The 17925-nt window shown below is 39.2% G+C and overlaps 1 protein-coding gene across 1 annotated transcript in view; it reads left to right on the top strand.

The window, feature by feature from the left end:
* The window catches only part of KIAA0825 (KIAA0825 ortholog), a 429492-nt gene that overhangs the window by 193884 nt on the left and 217683 nt on the right, over positions 1–17925 (top strand). The window contains exons 15-16 of the mRNA XM_010831930.1: positions 7562–7741; positions 15167–15391. Coding sequence (XP_010830232.1) covers positions 7562–7741; positions 15167–15391 — 405 coding nt within the window. The remainder of the gene's footprint in view (positions 1–7561; positions 7742–15166; positions 15392–17925) is intronic.

Raw genomic sequence — 17925 nt, 5'->3', positions numbered from 1 at the left:
TTTGCAACCCCATGAACTATAGCCCACTAGGCTCCTCTGTCCATGGGATTCTCCAGGCAAGAATACTGGAGTGGATTGCCATTTCCTTCTCCAGGGGATCTTCCTGACCCAGAGATAGAGCCCATGTCTCCTGCATTGCAGGCACATTTGATATCACCCTCAGCTAAAGATAGAAAAGGATGTTGAGTGTGGGGAGAGTCAGTTAAGGGAGGTTACCAGCAGAAGCAAAGTTGATCAGGGTAAGGTCATTATCCAGGTTTAAGTCAGTGCCTTTTCCATTGATAAGAGTTTCTACAGAGTTGGTAGTTCTCCTCTTCCAGGTACAATAAGACTCCCTTAACAAATGGAGATTTCCCTTACAAATCGATTGTTTCTTAAGGGTAACTCCTACTTGGTTTTCAGAGTTTTTGCCTTGTATGCTGTTTCTTAAAAACTAATCAGCTTAAAATAATTAATATGTCAAAGAGACACATCTTAGGGTGGCAAATTCTGCTCCCCTACATTAGGAACAGAGAAGAAGGGACTCAATGGAAGGACAAATCAACCTTTGATACATTATGGAAAGGGAGATGGGGGCAAGGACCCAGTTATTTCATTACATCTAACAATTTAGAGAAGGGATTAAAAATTGCTAAGGCATTGAGCCTGGGGATGAACAGACAATAGTGGTATCCTAGACAAAAATAGGAAACACAGCAAAGAGAATGAAAGAGAAAGATCAGAGCTGGAGATGGAGAACTGGAAACTTAAAAAAGATCTTTGAAATGAAAGGATAACAGAATTAGTAAGCCAGGTGTAAAGCTGTGATATGAGGCTGGAAGAAGGCTTAGGCCAAGATTCTAAGGGACCCCCCACCCCAACTCCCACTGTTGTTCAGTCGCCAAGTCGTGACTGACTCTGCAACCGCATGGACTGCAGCACACCAGACTTCCCTGTCCTTCACTGTTTCCTGGAGATTGCTCAAAATCATGTCCATTGAGTCGATGATGCCATCCAACCATCTCATCCTCTGTCCCCCCTTCTCCTTTTGCCCTCAATCTTTCCCAGCATTGGGGTCTTTTCCAATAAATTGGCTCTTCACATCAGGTGGTACTTCAGTTTCAGCATCAGTCTTTCCAATAAATATTCAGGGTCGATTTACTTTAGGATTGACTGGCTTGATCTCCTTGCTGACCAAGGGATTCTCAAGAGACTTCTCCAACACCATAATTCGAAAGCATCAATTCTTCAGTGCTCAGCCTTCTTTCTGGTAAAACTGTCATATCTGTACCAGTGAAAGTTGCTCAGTTGTGTCCGACTCTTTGGGATCCCATGGACTATAGCCTGCCAGGCTCCTCTGTCCATGGAATTCTCCAGGCCAGAATACTGGAGTAGGTAGCCATTCCCTTCTCCAGGGGATCTTCCCAACCCAGGGATTGAACCCAGGTCTCCTGTATTGCAGGCAGATTCTTTACCATCTGAGCCACCAGGGAGGCCCTATCCATATATGACCACTGGAAAAACCGTAGCTTTGACTACATGGACCTTTGTTGGCAAAGTGATGTCTCTGCTTTTCAATACACTGTCTAGGTTTTTCTTAGCTTTTCTTCCAAGGAGCAGGTGTCTCTTAATTTCACGGCTACAGTCACCATCCACAGTGATTTTGGAACCCAAGAAAATCTCTCAGTGCTTCCACGTTTCTGCTTCTATTTGCCATGAAGTAATGGAGCCAGATGCCATGATCTGTTTTTTGAATGTTGAGTTTTAAGCCAGCTTTTTCCCTCTCCTCTTTCGCCTTCATCAGGAGGCTCTTTAGAGTATTATGAGGATGAAATTAGACATAAAGTAGCTCATGTGATGTTCAGCATAGTGTGCCTTGTGGGTAGTAACTCTGCTTTTATGGAGTTGGTATAAATCTCAATTCATAAACTCAGATACACAAGGAATATCCAAGTCACTTTTTGTCTTCAAACCAATTTCATGAAGATTCTGAGCCCCAACTGCCTGGCTGGTAGGATTTTTAACTGTAGCTATTCTTAGGACTTCCACCTTTACCCCAGGGGAGTACAGAAGTCCCCTGTGAGACTGTATCAATTTTCAATTATCTGGTCACTCTGGTTACTGCACAGGTACACTTTTTTATTTCCTCTCCAAGCACTCCTGCCAAGCACAGCAGTCAGGTATGGTTTGAAACCTTTGATGAGACTGAGAACCCGTGTCAAGGATCCAGGGTTCCTCCTTGCCTCCCCCAGACAAGCCTCACTGTGCACTGCCTTCCAGGAAAGTGCTTGTAGCCCAAGACATCGCTCTCCAATGCCAGAGGTCTCCTCTCTCCCGACCCTCACCCCTGGCCCCTGCCGGACACATATGATTCCACTTTCGTATCATCCGGCCGTACCAATACTATGATTCATAAAAAGTGGCTTTTTTCCTTTAGTTCAAACTAATAACTATTCAGTGGATTTAGCTTTTCTTTGTTTCTTTCATTCTTTTTTTTTTTTTTAATCTAGGAGGGCAACTGACTTCAGTCTGTTTGTGCTTTCCAAAGAGCAAAAACCCCTGAGGCAAGTAAACAGAAATAGACTACTTTCTTCAAAGCAAGGGAAAATAGAAATAAAAAATATCCACTGACATGTCTTGACACATTTAGCTGGTAATAGCAACAATGGTAATGCACCTCATTATTTTTATTATAATATTCCTCATATCCATCCCCTTTCTCCGTCTCTATTGTCAGTACATGATTCATGGGGCCTTCATTTTTCAGGCTGTGTTGATTGTTCAGTTTTACCTCCCCTTCCCTCCCACTATTCCCACTTCAGCCATGTCACCCGACCAGCCGCTACCTGTACCAACTCTCCTGTCTTCTCGGAAAGCACCTTCCCCACCTCAACCTTGTCAGGCCAGTAAATTGCAACTTCCCCTTAAAGACTCCACTGAGACATGATCTTCCCTGTGACTTCTCCGTGTTCCCTTCCCAAATGTAAAGCACCATCCTCTGTATTTCCAGTGTCTTCTATTTGAAGCACTTAGGCTTAAGGTGATAGAATAATTCCTTATTCAAACCAGGATATTTTTGAGAATGAACGAGGATGCTACGACTAATTACCCCAGAGCCATAGACATAAACCAGGACTGTCTGAGGCAATAGGATGTATGGTCATCCTACTTATCTTTACATTGCTGAAACGACTGTTTACATGTCGGTCATTCCCACTCCCCACACACATACACAAGGAGGCAGGCAGTGAATTCATGGAAGGCGTAGGCCTCGGCATCTACTACAGTGAGTGCCAACATAGTAATCGACTGGTTAAATCTTGGGAATTTTACTGGGGCAGAACGTTGTAGCATATTAAAAAGCAGTCACTTTGTCAACAAAGGTCCGTCTAGTCAAGGCTATGGTTTTTCCAGTGGTCATGTATGGATGTGAGAGTTGGACTATAAAGAAAGCTGAGCGCAGAAGAATTGATGCTTTTGAACTGTGGTGTTGGAGAAGATTCTTGTGAGTCCCTTGGACTGCAAGGAGATCCAACCAGTCCATTCTAAAGGAGATCAGCCCTGGGTGTTTATTGGAAGGACTGATGTTGAAGCTGAAACTCCAATCCTTTGGCCACCTCATGCGAAGAGCTGACTCATTGGAAAAGACCTTGATTCTGGGAAAGATTGAGGGCAAGAGGAGAAGGGGATGACAGAGGATGAGATGGCTGGATGGCATCACCAACTCAATGGACATGAGTTTGGGTAAACTCCGGGAGTTGGTGATGGATAGGGAGGCCTGGCATGCTGCCGTCCATGGGATTGCAAAGAGTCGGACATGACTGAGCAACTGAACTGAATTGAACTGAAGTGGTAGAGACCAACAAAAGGAGATGGGAGGGAACGTGTGCAAGGGAAACAAGTACACTAGTTAGGGAGGAGCAGAGGTCTGGGGATTAAAACATAGTTTGGGAAAGATTGTGGAAACTCTGGATCGTGAGGTTCAGGAATTTCTAAGAAAGTGCAGTAGCAGGGGAAGGTTTAAACATGGGGCAATGACATAAAGGATAACTGATACTGAATATAAGGTGAATTGGAGGGACAGAAAGGCAGGGAGAACTGAGGAAACTATTTGGATAAAAAAAAGGTGAAATTATGAATGCCTGAACTAGGATTGTTTGTCATTTAACCTTTTATGCTTGATGAAAAGCTTAGGACCCTTTAGAATGCAAGTGGCAGAAACCCAAATTAACCTGATTTAACCAAAAAGGGAAATTTATCAGCTCCACTAACGTAAGTATACAGGCGTGCTGGATCCAGGCTCTCACACAGTGTCATCCCATCAGGACTGTGCCATCTCTTGGTTCTACTTACTTTATTGGCTGGGTTCTCAATGGTTTGGTTCAGTTCAGTTCAGTTCACTCAGTCGTGTCTGACTCTTTGTGACCCCATGGACTGCAGCATACCAGGCCTCCCTGTTCATCTCCAATGCCCGAAGTTTACTCAAACTCATGTCCATTGAATCGGTGATGCCATCCAGCCATCTCATCCTCTGTCATCCTCTTATCCTCCCACCCTCAATCTTTCCCAGCATCAAGGTCTTTTCCAATGAATCAGCTCGTCTCATCAGGTGGCCTAAGGACTGGAGTTTCAGCTTCAACATCAGTCCTTCCAACGAACACCCAAGACTGATCTCCTTTAGGATGGACTGGTTGGATCTTCTTGCAGTCCAAGGGACTCTCAGGAGTCTTCTCCATCACCACAGTTCAAAAGCATCAATTCTTCTGCACTCAGCTTTCTTTATAGTCCAACTCTCACATCTATACATGACTACTCGGAAAACCATAGCCTTGACTAGATGGACCTTTGTTGGCAAAGTAATGTCTCTGCTTTTTAATATGCTGTCTAGATTGGTCATAACTTTTCTTCCAAGGAGCAAGCGTCTTTTAATTTCATGGCTGCAATCACCATCTGCAGTGATTTTGGAGCCCCCAAAAATAAAGTCTGTCACTGTTTCCACTGTTACCCTGTCTATTTGGCATGAAGTGTTGGGTTCTCCATGGAGTTCTCCCCAGAATGGACATTAGTAACTTCCAGCCTACTTTCTACCAGCTTAGCAGCCCCAGACAAAGGAGGACACCGTTTTATCAATAGTTCCAGCAAAAATCCTAGGGAAGACTCTCTAGATGATGAAAATCAAATCACGGAAGTAAAATTATCAAGAAGAACTATAGAAGTGATGAGCTTCCAAATGAGCAAGAAAATAAATGTACTTATTCCAAAATGATCTAGATTGTGTTTCTTCAATATATTTAAATTATGAGAAACGTGAGTCATTATTATCTTTAACTCAAAAATACTTTTACATATGATACTGGACATAGCATGCTAACTGTCTAAACAAGAGAGAAATTACTTCACCTTTTCAGTCCAACCTGTCAATGCAACAGTAGAGGAACTGATCTTTGAAGAGTGGTAATGGAGCCAGAGGAGGACTAAGAAGGGCGATTAAAATGAATGTGTCTTTGTGTGCCGGGGTCCAGCCCTGGCTGATCCAGGGAGTTCGAAGCGGGGACGGTGTCGCGAGGATCAGGATACAATAGCTTCAATTCTATATTAATTAAAGATGTAAAGAGTAATAGAATGAGGATAGCTCAGTAGGAAAATTCAGTGGAGAAAAGAGGCTGAGTAGCTTGGTTTACGTGGGAGACCAATAAAACTTCAAGACAAGAAGCTTGCACCACTTACGTAGGCCGCAGGCGTCCTTCCGTTCTTCCGAAGGAGAGGAGACACTGAGGCCTCCCCGGTCAGATCTTAGAAGCCCAGGCATAATTAGTAAGCATGGCGGGTTCCTCGCTCCAGATGGAGACTCAACCAGAGTGAGAGAGAGAGTGACATGGGGAGACCAGTCTTTCGAGGAACTGATCCCAATTCTTTATTTTCCAGGGTCTGTTTTTATACACTGAGGTGTTATACAAAAGTCACGTGGGGACAGCAGTCCTGACTTTAAGTCAGGTGCTTCATACAAATGTAGACAGAAGTCTTAGGGGTGTTTCATCATCTTCTGGCCAGGGGGCCTGCTGACAATTTATGGCCCTCTCCTTATGACAGCGGTCAGTCAACCAGAACACTTATTTCTCCAAGGTTGATTATTCTTAAAACAGACGCCACTTTCTGAAGGTACCAGGTAAAGTTAAATTCCTATAGGTTGAGGGTGTAGTGGGTTTTAATTAAGGAAAGAATTTGCTTAATCTAAGGTCTAATGTGATTAATATCAAAGGTTAATACTCATTTCTTCTATATATTCATTAATGTGTAAAAGGGCAGGGGATGTGGAGACTTAGCAGTAAACATTGGCTCAACAAATGAAAAACCCTTCACCAATACAATTTCTAATTAGCCCACTATACTTATACTAATGGTTTTCTAACTTTTCTAAGGAACCTGTTTTTAGAACGTTTAAAGCATCTCGTGCCTCTCATGGTTGGAAGGCTGTGAGCAATCACATGTGGCCGGACAAGCCTGTCAGGCAGGCTAGAGAACCTTCAGAGGAGTTTGTAGGTTGAAACACTCCTGTCACGCCCAGGAATTATTATTAACTGGAGCTCTAAGTTAACTCCTTCTCCGAAAGAGGTGGTGGGGGACAGCCCCCCGTAAAGTCAGAGGTGTAGGGGAGAGCACAAAGTAGTAAAGTAGGCAGGCTCTGGTTATGGGGGTAGATGCTCGAGAATTTCCAGGGGGACTCCTGAGGCTCGATCCCGCCTTTGCGTATGTCGAGCCTCCTTCCTCATGACCTTTGCCATGGGCAGAGTGCCTCACGCCGGCCCGCAACATTTGTAGGAATTCCTATTTGATTTTATTGAGAAACAAGCTGAGAAAGCTCTTCATTCTGAAATGACAGGAAGCTATGGGTTTGAGAAACATTTATAAATTTATTTGTAGAATTGATAGCATAAGACTGAGAACACTATAACTATGAATTTCCTATGAAATTTATGTTCTGAATAAAGGGTATATAATGTTCAGAACAAAAATCCCAAAGAGAGATACAAAGATTCAACTAGTTATAAGTAGATTTTCAATATTAAGGAGTATATAAAATAATTCTGTTTGATGTTCAAGTTAAACACACACACACATATATAGTGTATATTTGTATATAATATGAATGAAATACTGCTCTAAATATAGTAACAATCACTGGTTGGTAGGATTTAGTGCACTTTTAGTTTTCTTAGTTTCTTAGTCTGAATTTTTTTTACAGTTTTTAGAATGAATGTGTGTTACTTTTAAATGAAAAAAGAAATGAAAAATGTTTCTTTAAGAGGATAAAGAATTCTGTCATAAAAGTAAACTACTGTTGCCCTTTGACATGATGTCATGTGGTTTTTCTCACAACTTTTCCCCCACAAATATCCATGATTCTCTCAGAAATTATACTGGGTTTGGGGAATGGACCTTTGATCTGAAAGAATATGGCATTTCTCCTATTATGCAAATAATAATCAAACACATTTTTACACTGTTATGCTAGTATTAGGAATAGGAATGTAATCATATTCATTGATACCTACCTTACTAAATCATTTTTATTCTTTTCAAGAATGTACCTTTCAAGAACAAGGTTCCAATACAGAAAATAATCTGAACCAAGGATCCAGTGTGGTAGAAGCTGTCTTTCAAGTATTGTACCACTGCACTTTCTCTCCACAAACATTTGGAAATGTCTTTGTGAGTTACATGGAAGAAGAACAATTATGGGACTTGTTATACAACATTCCAGGTATGAGAAAGTTACTATTTGTAAAAGAAGTGTTTTATAGATACTCAAATATATCTTTAAAGACATTTATAAAAGTTTATTGATGTCAGTTTTGCCGAATCTGTTATTTGTAAAAGGTTATCTTACATTTTTTTCAGTATACAGGCTACTTTGGGGAATCATTAACCATTAATTCCCATCAAAATTTAACATACTTGGTACAAGGTGAGAGGGGAAGTTATCACCTAGAAATTATGTTATGCGGATTTTCTTTTTTTATTAAAAATTTAACATTTACCACAGATAATATTTTGCTATTAAACATGTAAGAAATTAGTAAAATGTAAAAAAATACTTTGTGCTTCTCAGATGCTTTTATTAAACAAACTGATGGATAAACCTGCTGGCCAGTTTTCTTCATATGTAAATGGAATTTTTTATGACCAGCCTAGTGGCTCTCTATCGGAGAAGGCAATGGCACCCCACTCCGGTACTCTTGCCTGGAAAATCCCATGGACAGAGGAGCCTGGTGGGCTGCAGTCCATGGGGTCGCTAAGAGTCGGACATGACTGAGTGACTTCACTTTGACTTTTCACTTTCATGCATTGGAGAAGGAAATGGCAACCCACTCCAGTATTCTTGCCTGGAGAATCCCAGGGATGGGGGAGCCTGGTGGGCTGCCGTCTATGGGCTCGCACAGAGTCGGACACGACTGAAGTGACTTAGCAGCAGCAACAGCAGTGGCTCTCTCTAGACATTTAAGTAAGTCCTATCATTGTTTCAGGGGTACTGTGTTTTCTCCAGCTGTGTTGTTCTGCCCACAGCTCGAGTGGATGGTAAAGTCAGAATGAGTTACATGTCTGAATAAGAAGTGTTCATGGGTTACCCCACCTTCAGGACCAGGTGTAAACATTCTCACATTGTTTGATCCTTAATATCAAACAATTAAGTACAGAGTGTACTTAATGTCTTGGGACAATGAAGGATGAGGATTTAGGGGTTATCCTGTCAGTCCTTTAACTATATATATCATTTACATTTGGTTTTCAACCTAAATGCTTTCTTATACACTGTTTTGGAACCACCATTTCCATAAAATACTTAATAGAATCCATATTAAAAAATCTAACTGGCTCATAATCATGGTTTCGTTCTTCCTGTACTTTTTAGCTATCCTCCAGATGTGACTTGACTATCCTTTTAACTATTTTTAAGTCATTATGTTACATCTTCTCTTGGTCATTATCACTGCAAAGTAGCAATATATAGCCTTATGTAATGATTTCAAAACCTCGAATCTATCACTTAGAGACTCTGATAATTATCTCCTTTTAAAGTCTTATTTTCTAGTTTTCATATATTCCTCACTGGTTCTTTTTTTAACCCCCCAAATGGTCAGTCTGCTGGTTTAAAAGAGAGCATTATTTCTGATGTAGACTTTATTAAACTGAAAGAAAAACAACCTTGAAAGCTCCTCTACCCCCTGCTGTTTTGAGTCGTTTTTGGTGAGGATAAAAGCTGAATTGTCTCACAAGATTATAAAGAATCGGGGACCCACTTGCTTCACCCATAATTTATCTTTTAGTTCTTAAGTTCTTGAACCATCTGACACTCAGCACAAAACCATACTGAAAATGACTTAGAAGAGATCAATGGATTTTAGGTGGTGGCCTGAGAAAGCGAAACTGCTCCTTGCCCCTAATTAGTCTTCTCTCCCATCTACACGTTGAGCAAACCCTCCTCCCCCAGGTCAGAAAAGTCTCTTGGAATAGGAACGGGTAGTACAGATGTTCACAGAGACCAGATTTCGTCACGGGCTCAAAGGGGCAGAACTTCAAAGTGCTGAAACATCCTTGGCCTTTGCGCAAGTTCTTTCTCCATCAACGTTAACTTATCTCCTTTTAAAGTTGTATTTTCTAGTTTTCATGTATTCCCTTACTGTTTCCTTTTTATCCAAAAACAGGCAGTCTTCTAGTTTAAAGTGAAAGTAAGAGTTGCTCAGTCGTGTCTGACTCTTTGCAACCCCATGGACTGTACAGTCCATGGAATTCTCCAGTTCAGAATACTGGAGTGGGTAGCCTTTCCCTTCTCCAGGAGATTTTCCCAACCCAGGGATCGAACCCAGGTCTCCCGCGTTGCAGGCGGATTCTTCACCAGCTGAGCCGCAAGAGAGCATTATTTCTGATGTAGACTTTATTGAATTGAAAGAAACTAAGACATTGCAGTGGTCATGAGGGACTGTGCCTTTTTTTTTCTCTCTCCTATTTAAATCTTTGTAAGTCTCCTATTCTTCTGTTACCAATTACAATGATCTTAAAATCCCTAATAAGATAGACTAATTCATAAGAAAACTAAGTCTTTTACTGTGGTTTCTGTTTGACTTGAAAAATAATAGGTTTCAAGGAAATATAGCTGAGACACATAATCATAATCCCACAATATTTGCATTTTACCACTAATAGATCTATGCTTCAGTAAATATTATTAACTTATCCAGATTGACTGGAGTGCATTACTTAAAAACTGGTTTATTTTCTTCCTCTTGAAACACGTTATGATTTCTGTATAGCTTATCCATAAGACATCACAGTCTTATCATTTTAGAGTAAAAAGGTGAAAACAGAGAAGGCAGTATCCTCATTTTCTTGCTGGGCTTCCCTGGTAGATCAGCTGGTAAAGAATCTGCCTGCAATGCAGGAGACCCTGCTTCAATTCCTGGGTCAGGAAGATTTCCTGGAGAAGGGATAGCCTAATCACTCCAGTCTTCCTGGGCTTCGCTGGTGGCTCAGATGCTAAAGAATCTGCCTGCAATGCAGCAGACCTGGGTTCTATCCCTGGGCTGGGAAGATCCCCTGGAGGAGGGCATGGCAATCCACTCCAGTATTCTTGCCTGGGAAATCGCCATGGACAGCGGAGCCTGGCGGGCTACAGTCTGTGGGGTTGAAAAGAGTCAGAGATGACTGAGCGACTAAGCACAGCAAGAGATGTTAAGAGACTTGCCTGAGATTGTTCACTGATTAAATCGTAGAATCCGAACAAAAATTTGGAATTCTGATCACGGGCCTTGTTATTTCTCTTTATTTTTTTCTATTAGACTAAACTTTTTGAAACATTTGCTTTATGAATATATGAATTCAGTAATGAAATATATAAATTGGCTTCATAATTAGATATAACTCCTTAGAATGAACATAACTAGGAAGAAAAACAAGAGTGAAAATATCCATTTAAAAAAAGATTACAGAAGATAAAAATTATTAAAAAAACAATTATGTTGGGTATCTCATGTGGGCATTTCAAAGGCCAATACACTCTGTAAGAAATAGATTTGGTAGCAATCATTGCAGGCCTGTACTCTGAAAGTAGGTCAACAATATTTAGTTGGGCAAATGAAAATATCAAAGCACAAGTTACTTTGTGCTTCACTCTATTCCTTAACTCCCTTTTACTTTTAAGAGAAACACATGTCTTTAGCACACACTGAGTTAAACTTTATAAGGAACTACTAAACTGTTTTTCAACGTAATCCCGTCCTTTTACCTTCCCACCCATTATGTGAGAGAGTTTGGGTTGCTCTGTGCCCTCACCAACACTTGGAATTGCCTTTTTGCTTTTAATCATTCTAAGGAGTATATGCTATTATCTCACTGTGATTTTAATTTACAATTCCATGGTGATTAATGACGTCAAACATATCTTCATGTTTTTAACAGTCATTTGAAAAAATTCTTTTGAAAAATATCTGTTTAAAACGTTCCTTCATTTATTAATTAGATTGTCTTACTGAGTTTTAAAGAGGTCTTCCTTGGTGGCTCAGTGGTAAGAATTGCTTGCAATGCAAGAGCCACAGAAGATGCAGGTTTGATCCCTGGGTCGGGAAGATCCCCTGGAGGAGCGCATGGCAACCCACTCCAGTAATTCTTGTCTGGAGGATCCCATGGACAGAGGAGCCTTTGGTCCATGGGGTTGCAAGAGTTGGACAGGACTTAGCGACTAAACCGCCACCATACATTTTCATATACATATACAATTTTCCCAGCATCATTTTTAGAAATCACTCTTCTTTCCCAGTTTGAATTACTTCAGTGCTTTTGTCAGAAATCAAGTGGACAATTGATCAAATCCATGTCTACGTGTGGATCCTCTGTTCTGACACTTTTAGCTACATGACTGTATTATTCTTTGTTTTCTGTTTGCTCCAACGTTGTTCCTTTTAATATCCATTTTGACCTTCTTTGGATTAGCTGGATATTTTTCAGTATTACAGGTTTTCTTTGCCAATGGCTTATTTGATATAATTCTATATTTATTTTGGTAGTTGTTCCAAGGTTTACATCTTGTGATGAGTTATCTTTGACTCATCACAGTTTACATATAATGTAAGAATCTTACACAAGTATATTTCTGTTTACTCTTCGTATTCTTTACATGTGTCATCATGCATTTTATTTCTACTGTTATCAACCCTACAGACTATTGTTTCACTTTTGTTCCAGTCAGTTATAGCTTAAAGAAGCAAGAAATGAGAAGAAAGTCTTTCATATTTGTCCATCTAGCTATCATTTCTGGTACTCTTCTTTTACTTGTGTAGATCTGAGTTTCTGACAGATATCATTTTCCTTCTACCTTAAGTATTTCCTTTAATGGACTAAAATTTTTCTGCCATCAATTCATTTAATTTGATTTGATTGCATGAAAACAGGCTTTATCTTCATATTTGACATATTTTTCATCAGACATGTACTTTTGGGTTCAGAGATTTTTCTATCTCTCATTTTTTTTTTCACTCGGGACTTTCAAGGCATTTTTCTATTTTATGGCTTGCACTGTTTCTGATGATAAATCACTTTAGGTTTTAAAGTAAAGTTTGCTTCCAGTTATGTAATGTGTCTTCTTTGTGTTGTTCATGTTAAGATTGTTCTCTTTATCACTACTTTGCAGCAATTTAATTATGATGATCTTTGTTTTCGTTTATTTTGTATTCTGCTTAGGGATTGTTGAGCTTCTTATATCTGATGATGTTTAGTTTTTATCATATTTGGAAAATTTTCAGCCATTCTCACGGGGTATTTTATCTCCCCCCCACCATCACCACTTTTTTCTGAAATTCTCTTTTTTTAAATAATTAATTAATTTGGCTGAGTAAGGTCTTAGTTATGGCATGCAGAATCTTCATTACATCATGCAGGATCTTTTGCTGTGGTACATGGACTCTGACTACACTGTTCAGGCTCAGTGGTTTTGGCACATGGGCTCTCGAGTTGTGGTTCGCAGCCTCCAGAGTCCACAGGCCCAGTAATTGCAGAGTGTGGGCTTCATGGATCTTAGTTCCCTGACCAGGGATTAAACTTGTGTTCCTTGCATTGCAAGATGGATTCTTAACTATCGAACCACCAGGGAAGTCCCTGATTTGCAGATATTGTAAAACCCTTGTATTCCTCTTATAAATCCAACTTCGTGTTGTGTATGATCCTTTTAGTGTATTCTTACGTTCAGTTTGTTGACATTTTGGTGAGGATTTTTGCATCTATGTCCATCAGTGATATTGGGCTGTGATTTTTCTTTTTTGTGTGCTATCTCTGTCTAGTTTTAGTATCAGGATGAGGCTGGCCTTGTATACAGAATGAGTTTGGAAGTATTTCTTCCTCTGTGCAATTTTTGGGAATAGATTGAGAAGACCAGGTCTTACCTCTTCTCTAAATGTTTGGTAGCTTTCACCTGTGAAGCCATCTGGTCCTGGACTTGTGTTTGTTGAGAGTTTTTCTAAATTACAAATTCGGTATCATTGCTGGTAATTGGTCTGTTCATAGTTTTTATTTCTTCCTGGTTCAGTCTTGGGATATTGTACATATCTAGTAATTTGTCCATTTCTTCTAGATTGTCCATTTTATGGCTGTGTAATTGTAGTCTCTTAGAATCATTTTTATTTCTGTGATGTCAGATATAACTTCTCCTTTTTCATTTCTGATTTTATTGATTTGGACCCTCTCTCTTTTTTCTTCATGAGTCTGGCTAAAAGTTTGTCAATTTTGTTTCTCTTTTTTAAAGTCCAGCTTTTAGTTTCAGCACTATGGTGGTTTTTACAGTGGGTTGTCATTTGAGAAATATCACCGTGAAATTTGAGGGGGAAAATCATATTGATGCTCATCTCTGTTGATTCAAATAATGATCCCTGAACTTCCCAGTCATTAAAAACAAACAAAAACTTTTATTGTATTTATCACATAAGTAACACATAATCATTGCAGGTGATACTTATTAGAAAGAAGGGAGGAAAGAAAAGAGGGAAGGAGGGAAGAAAAAGTCAAAGAAGAAGAAGGAAAGGAAAAGGAAAATCACCTGAAATACCATTAGTCATTGATAAGCACCATCAACATTGTAGAGTATCTTTTAATTCTTTTCTGCTGCTGCTGCTACTGCTGCTAAGTCGCTTCAGTCGTGTCCGACTCTGTGCGACCCCATAGACGGCAGCCCACCAGGCTCCCCCATCCCTGGGATTCTCCAGGCAAGAACACTGGAGTGGGTTGCCATTTCCTTCTCCAATGCATGAAAGTGAAAAGTCAAAGTGAAGTCGCTCAGTTGTGTCCGACTCTTAGCGACCCCATGGACTGCAGCCTTCCAGGCTCCTCCACCCATGGGATTTTCCAGGCAAGAGTACTGGAGTGGGTTGCCATTGCCTTCCACGTGTATGTAAACATGTATTTTTTAATAAATATAATATATCATACTATTTTCTAAGCTTCTTTTTTTTCTAATCAATATGACTTTATTGCGAATATGGATGTGCTGTGCTTAGTCACTCAGTCATGTCTGACTCTTTGCGACCCCATGGACTGTAGCCTGCCAGGCTCTTTTGTCCATGGGGATTCTCCAGGCGAGACTACTGAAGTGGGTTGCCATGCCCTCCTCCAGGAGATCTTCCCAATCCAGGGATCAAACCCAGGTCAACGGCATTGCAGGTGGATTCTTTACCATTTGAGCCACCAAGGAAGCCCTAAGCTAATTAAATAAATCCCTAGTTGTTGGACATTTAGATTATTTCCAATTTTTTATTTTATTCTTTACATAATCATAATTAATTTCTTAGGATAAATTTCCAGAGAAAGAATAAATGTGTTAATAGGTAAGTGTCAAAGCTTTTGCAATTGTTGTCCATGTGTCATCTAAGAAGTTTATACAAGTTATATATCCACCAGTAGAGTCCCCAGAGTACTAGCGAATACTGTTTTATTCACTGTTATTCTGGCTACTATTCCCTTGATTACCAAGGGGTAACTTTTTTCCCCAATGTTTATGGACTACTTATCAATCATATGATCTCTAGACTAAAAACAGCTCTTCTTTCTATAGCTTTGAACTAGATTACTGAGAAGCTGAATTCTTAATTGAACAGGGCACAAAATATTTTTGATTCTGCTAACTGTAATACACTGTCTGGTTTTAAAGTCTCAACACACAGAGAGTCCGAGGTGGCGGTCGTCCGATGCCTGAGACTGGCACTGACAGACGCTGTCAAGGACGTCGTGCAGCAGGTAGTGTCCATGATGAGCTCTGGGAGCAACCGCGAGACAAACCTGAACAAGCACAACATTCCTGAAGGTCTGCGTGAGAGCATTCCGCAAGAATGGAATTACATTCCAAAAGAAACCAAAAGGAAAGAATCAAGCAAAGGTACGTTTGTTTTTCTTTAAGAACACGTCCCTAAAGAAGCACACTTTCTAGGATATGAGAACAAGTAACATTGTAAAAATTACAAGATTTGTAAACTATATTAGTCTCCTTTCTACCATGTACATTTAGGATTCCTAATTTTCATTAGTGCAAGCCATATGATCAAAAAAAAATAAAATAAACACACACACACAACTTAGAAATGAAAATGACTCAAACAATTATCTTCTTTTTTTAACTACCAATTCAAAATTTTCTGTGATATTTTGTGTTTATGTTAGTATTCAGGTTAGTCACGTGATTTTGACTGATTTCCTTTAAACCTATTGAGGAATTTAAAATTCATATTCTCAAGAAGATTGCTCTGATATTCAGTTTATTCTTTTTTGAAGTTTTTCCTGTACAACTACCAGTTATTACTTTCTTCTCTTTCTTTAATACACCTACATGTGTAGCTTTTGGGTAAAAAATAACACCCCATTTAATAGCTACATGTATTTTTCTGACAGGTATTCCCCCCTAGTACCTATGGTTCTGGATTCAGTGCATTGTTCCTCTTCAGGGCAATGTGTCTACCAAGTGTACTGAAAAATTATCAAAGATCTATATTATTCATTTATTTTATTACTCAAGTCCTTTCTTGTTAGTTACTTCCTATCTAGATGTCTCTACTTTCCAAGAATTTCTAAAGGTTCCTTTGGATGTATCTTATTTACCTGTTTGTATCCATGAATCTTTAGAATTTTTAAAATACATCTTTTCCTTTTTATCTTCATCTTTAAAGAAGAGTATTTTTTCACTAACTGTAAGGAAACTCTCAACAGTAAAGTACTCCAGCTGAACAGTAAAACACTCCTGCTAAATCTAAATCCATTTGAGGAAAGTAGCTGTTCTTTCATCCTTCTCCATAGTGGTCCTGAATAATGTGAATCTTATCCAGGAACCTTATATTAAAGACTCAAATCAAATTATCTATCAGTGACCTTTCATAGTAATGCTTTAATTCTGTCCAAACCCTATTAAACTGCCTTTGAATCCAGTAAAGCCATTTAATTCAAATTGGAAAATGTCAGATATTCATTACTTAAGTTCTTCCTCATCAGAGTTGTTGCCATCTCCCCTTTCTAGCTTTGGGATATTTCCTAGATTTTGAGCAATACAAGAGGCATGATCTATAGTTTATATAGCATGTCATATGAGTAGCACTTTTTTGTTTGTGGCTTTCAAGTTGGTCTATTCACAAACAATTTTTTTTTTTCTACAAGTATTTTGGAACTCTTCCATAACATTTCAAAGGGCCTCTGGTTTCCACTCCCACCCCGGCCCCGAAGAACTTAGTTTGTATTGATCGATACCAGTTCTTATGGTTTTCCTTACTAAATAATACTTTTTCATAAAATTATCAGTAAGAGTAGAAATATAACACTTAGAGAGGCATGCAGGAGTGCCAAATCACATATAAATACTATAAAAGAAAGTGGTGGAGGAAGGTGACCTTATAAAGCATTTTGTGCATTTCAGGATGTGAAAATAGGAGAATACCATTGTTCTTCATTTCTGTCCTCTTTTAAATTGACATTACTCAATCTTTAGTTTCCCTACAACGTACAAGATAGATAACATGTTCATGCCAGACAGTAAGTCACTTACTCATTCAATAGATAGACATTTACTAAGTCAATCACAACTATATATGAGGTACTGGAATTGGGTCAGGGATAAACCGCCGATGAGAGATCCCCTCTTGATTCTTGAAGACTAGTATAAATGTTTACAAATAGGTACAAACACCTCCGGAGGTGTATAAGACAATTCTGTGGTGGGTGAAAAGACAGCAAGCGAAACTACTGACATTTCATATGGAGCCTGTTACGGAATTCTCCCTGGGTCTGTGAGCAGGCCAGTCGTGTGTTGGGGACATTATTGTTAGTGAGGGCATGTACAGGGTAACCTCCTTCATTAGCTTTCATCATTCAGCAATCAATTAAGGTTGTCCTTTGTATTTCAGAACCTAGTTTTCACAAAATTAATCCTCACAAAACACAGAAGTGGCTTTAACATACTCTTAGAAATAACAAATCAACTGCGGTTTAAAACTATTACTGGGAATCCAAGGGAAAACAAACAGTGAGAAAGTAAAAAAAACTCACACTGAGGAAAATTACTATTTCTAACATAAACTGTTTCTCAGCCATATTACAAGTTAGAACACTGATAATCTGATCAGATTTGGCCAAAAATAAATAAAAAAGGAGTGGGAAAACCATCTGAAGCATGGCTTTCCATACTTTGTTGTTAAAGATGAATCCCTCCAAAATAAGTATTGTGCCTTGAGATATTAGCTAAATATAGTTTGAAGACTTCTTGATTAGCGGAAGATTTCAAAACTAAGCATACAAACATGAAGATAAACCTTGATAATCATTTTCAGCAATGTTTTAAGTCAATTGATATTTAATTTAGTCCTTGGCAAAATTCATCTAAATAATGAAGTGCTTAGGGGCCTTTTTTTTTTTTTTTTTTTTTTTTTTGGG

Source organism: Bison bison, unplaced genomic scaffold (genome assembly GCF_000754665.1).
Source record: "Bison bison bison isolate TAMUID 2011002044 unplaced genomic scaffold, Bison_UMD1.0 scf7180017864533, whole genome shotgun sequence".
Taxonomy (NCBI): domain Eukaryota; kingdom Metazoa; phylum Chordata; class Mammalia; order Artiodactyla; family Bovidae; genus Bison; species Bison bison.
This window is presented reverse-complemented; position numbering and strand designations above follow the sequence as displayed.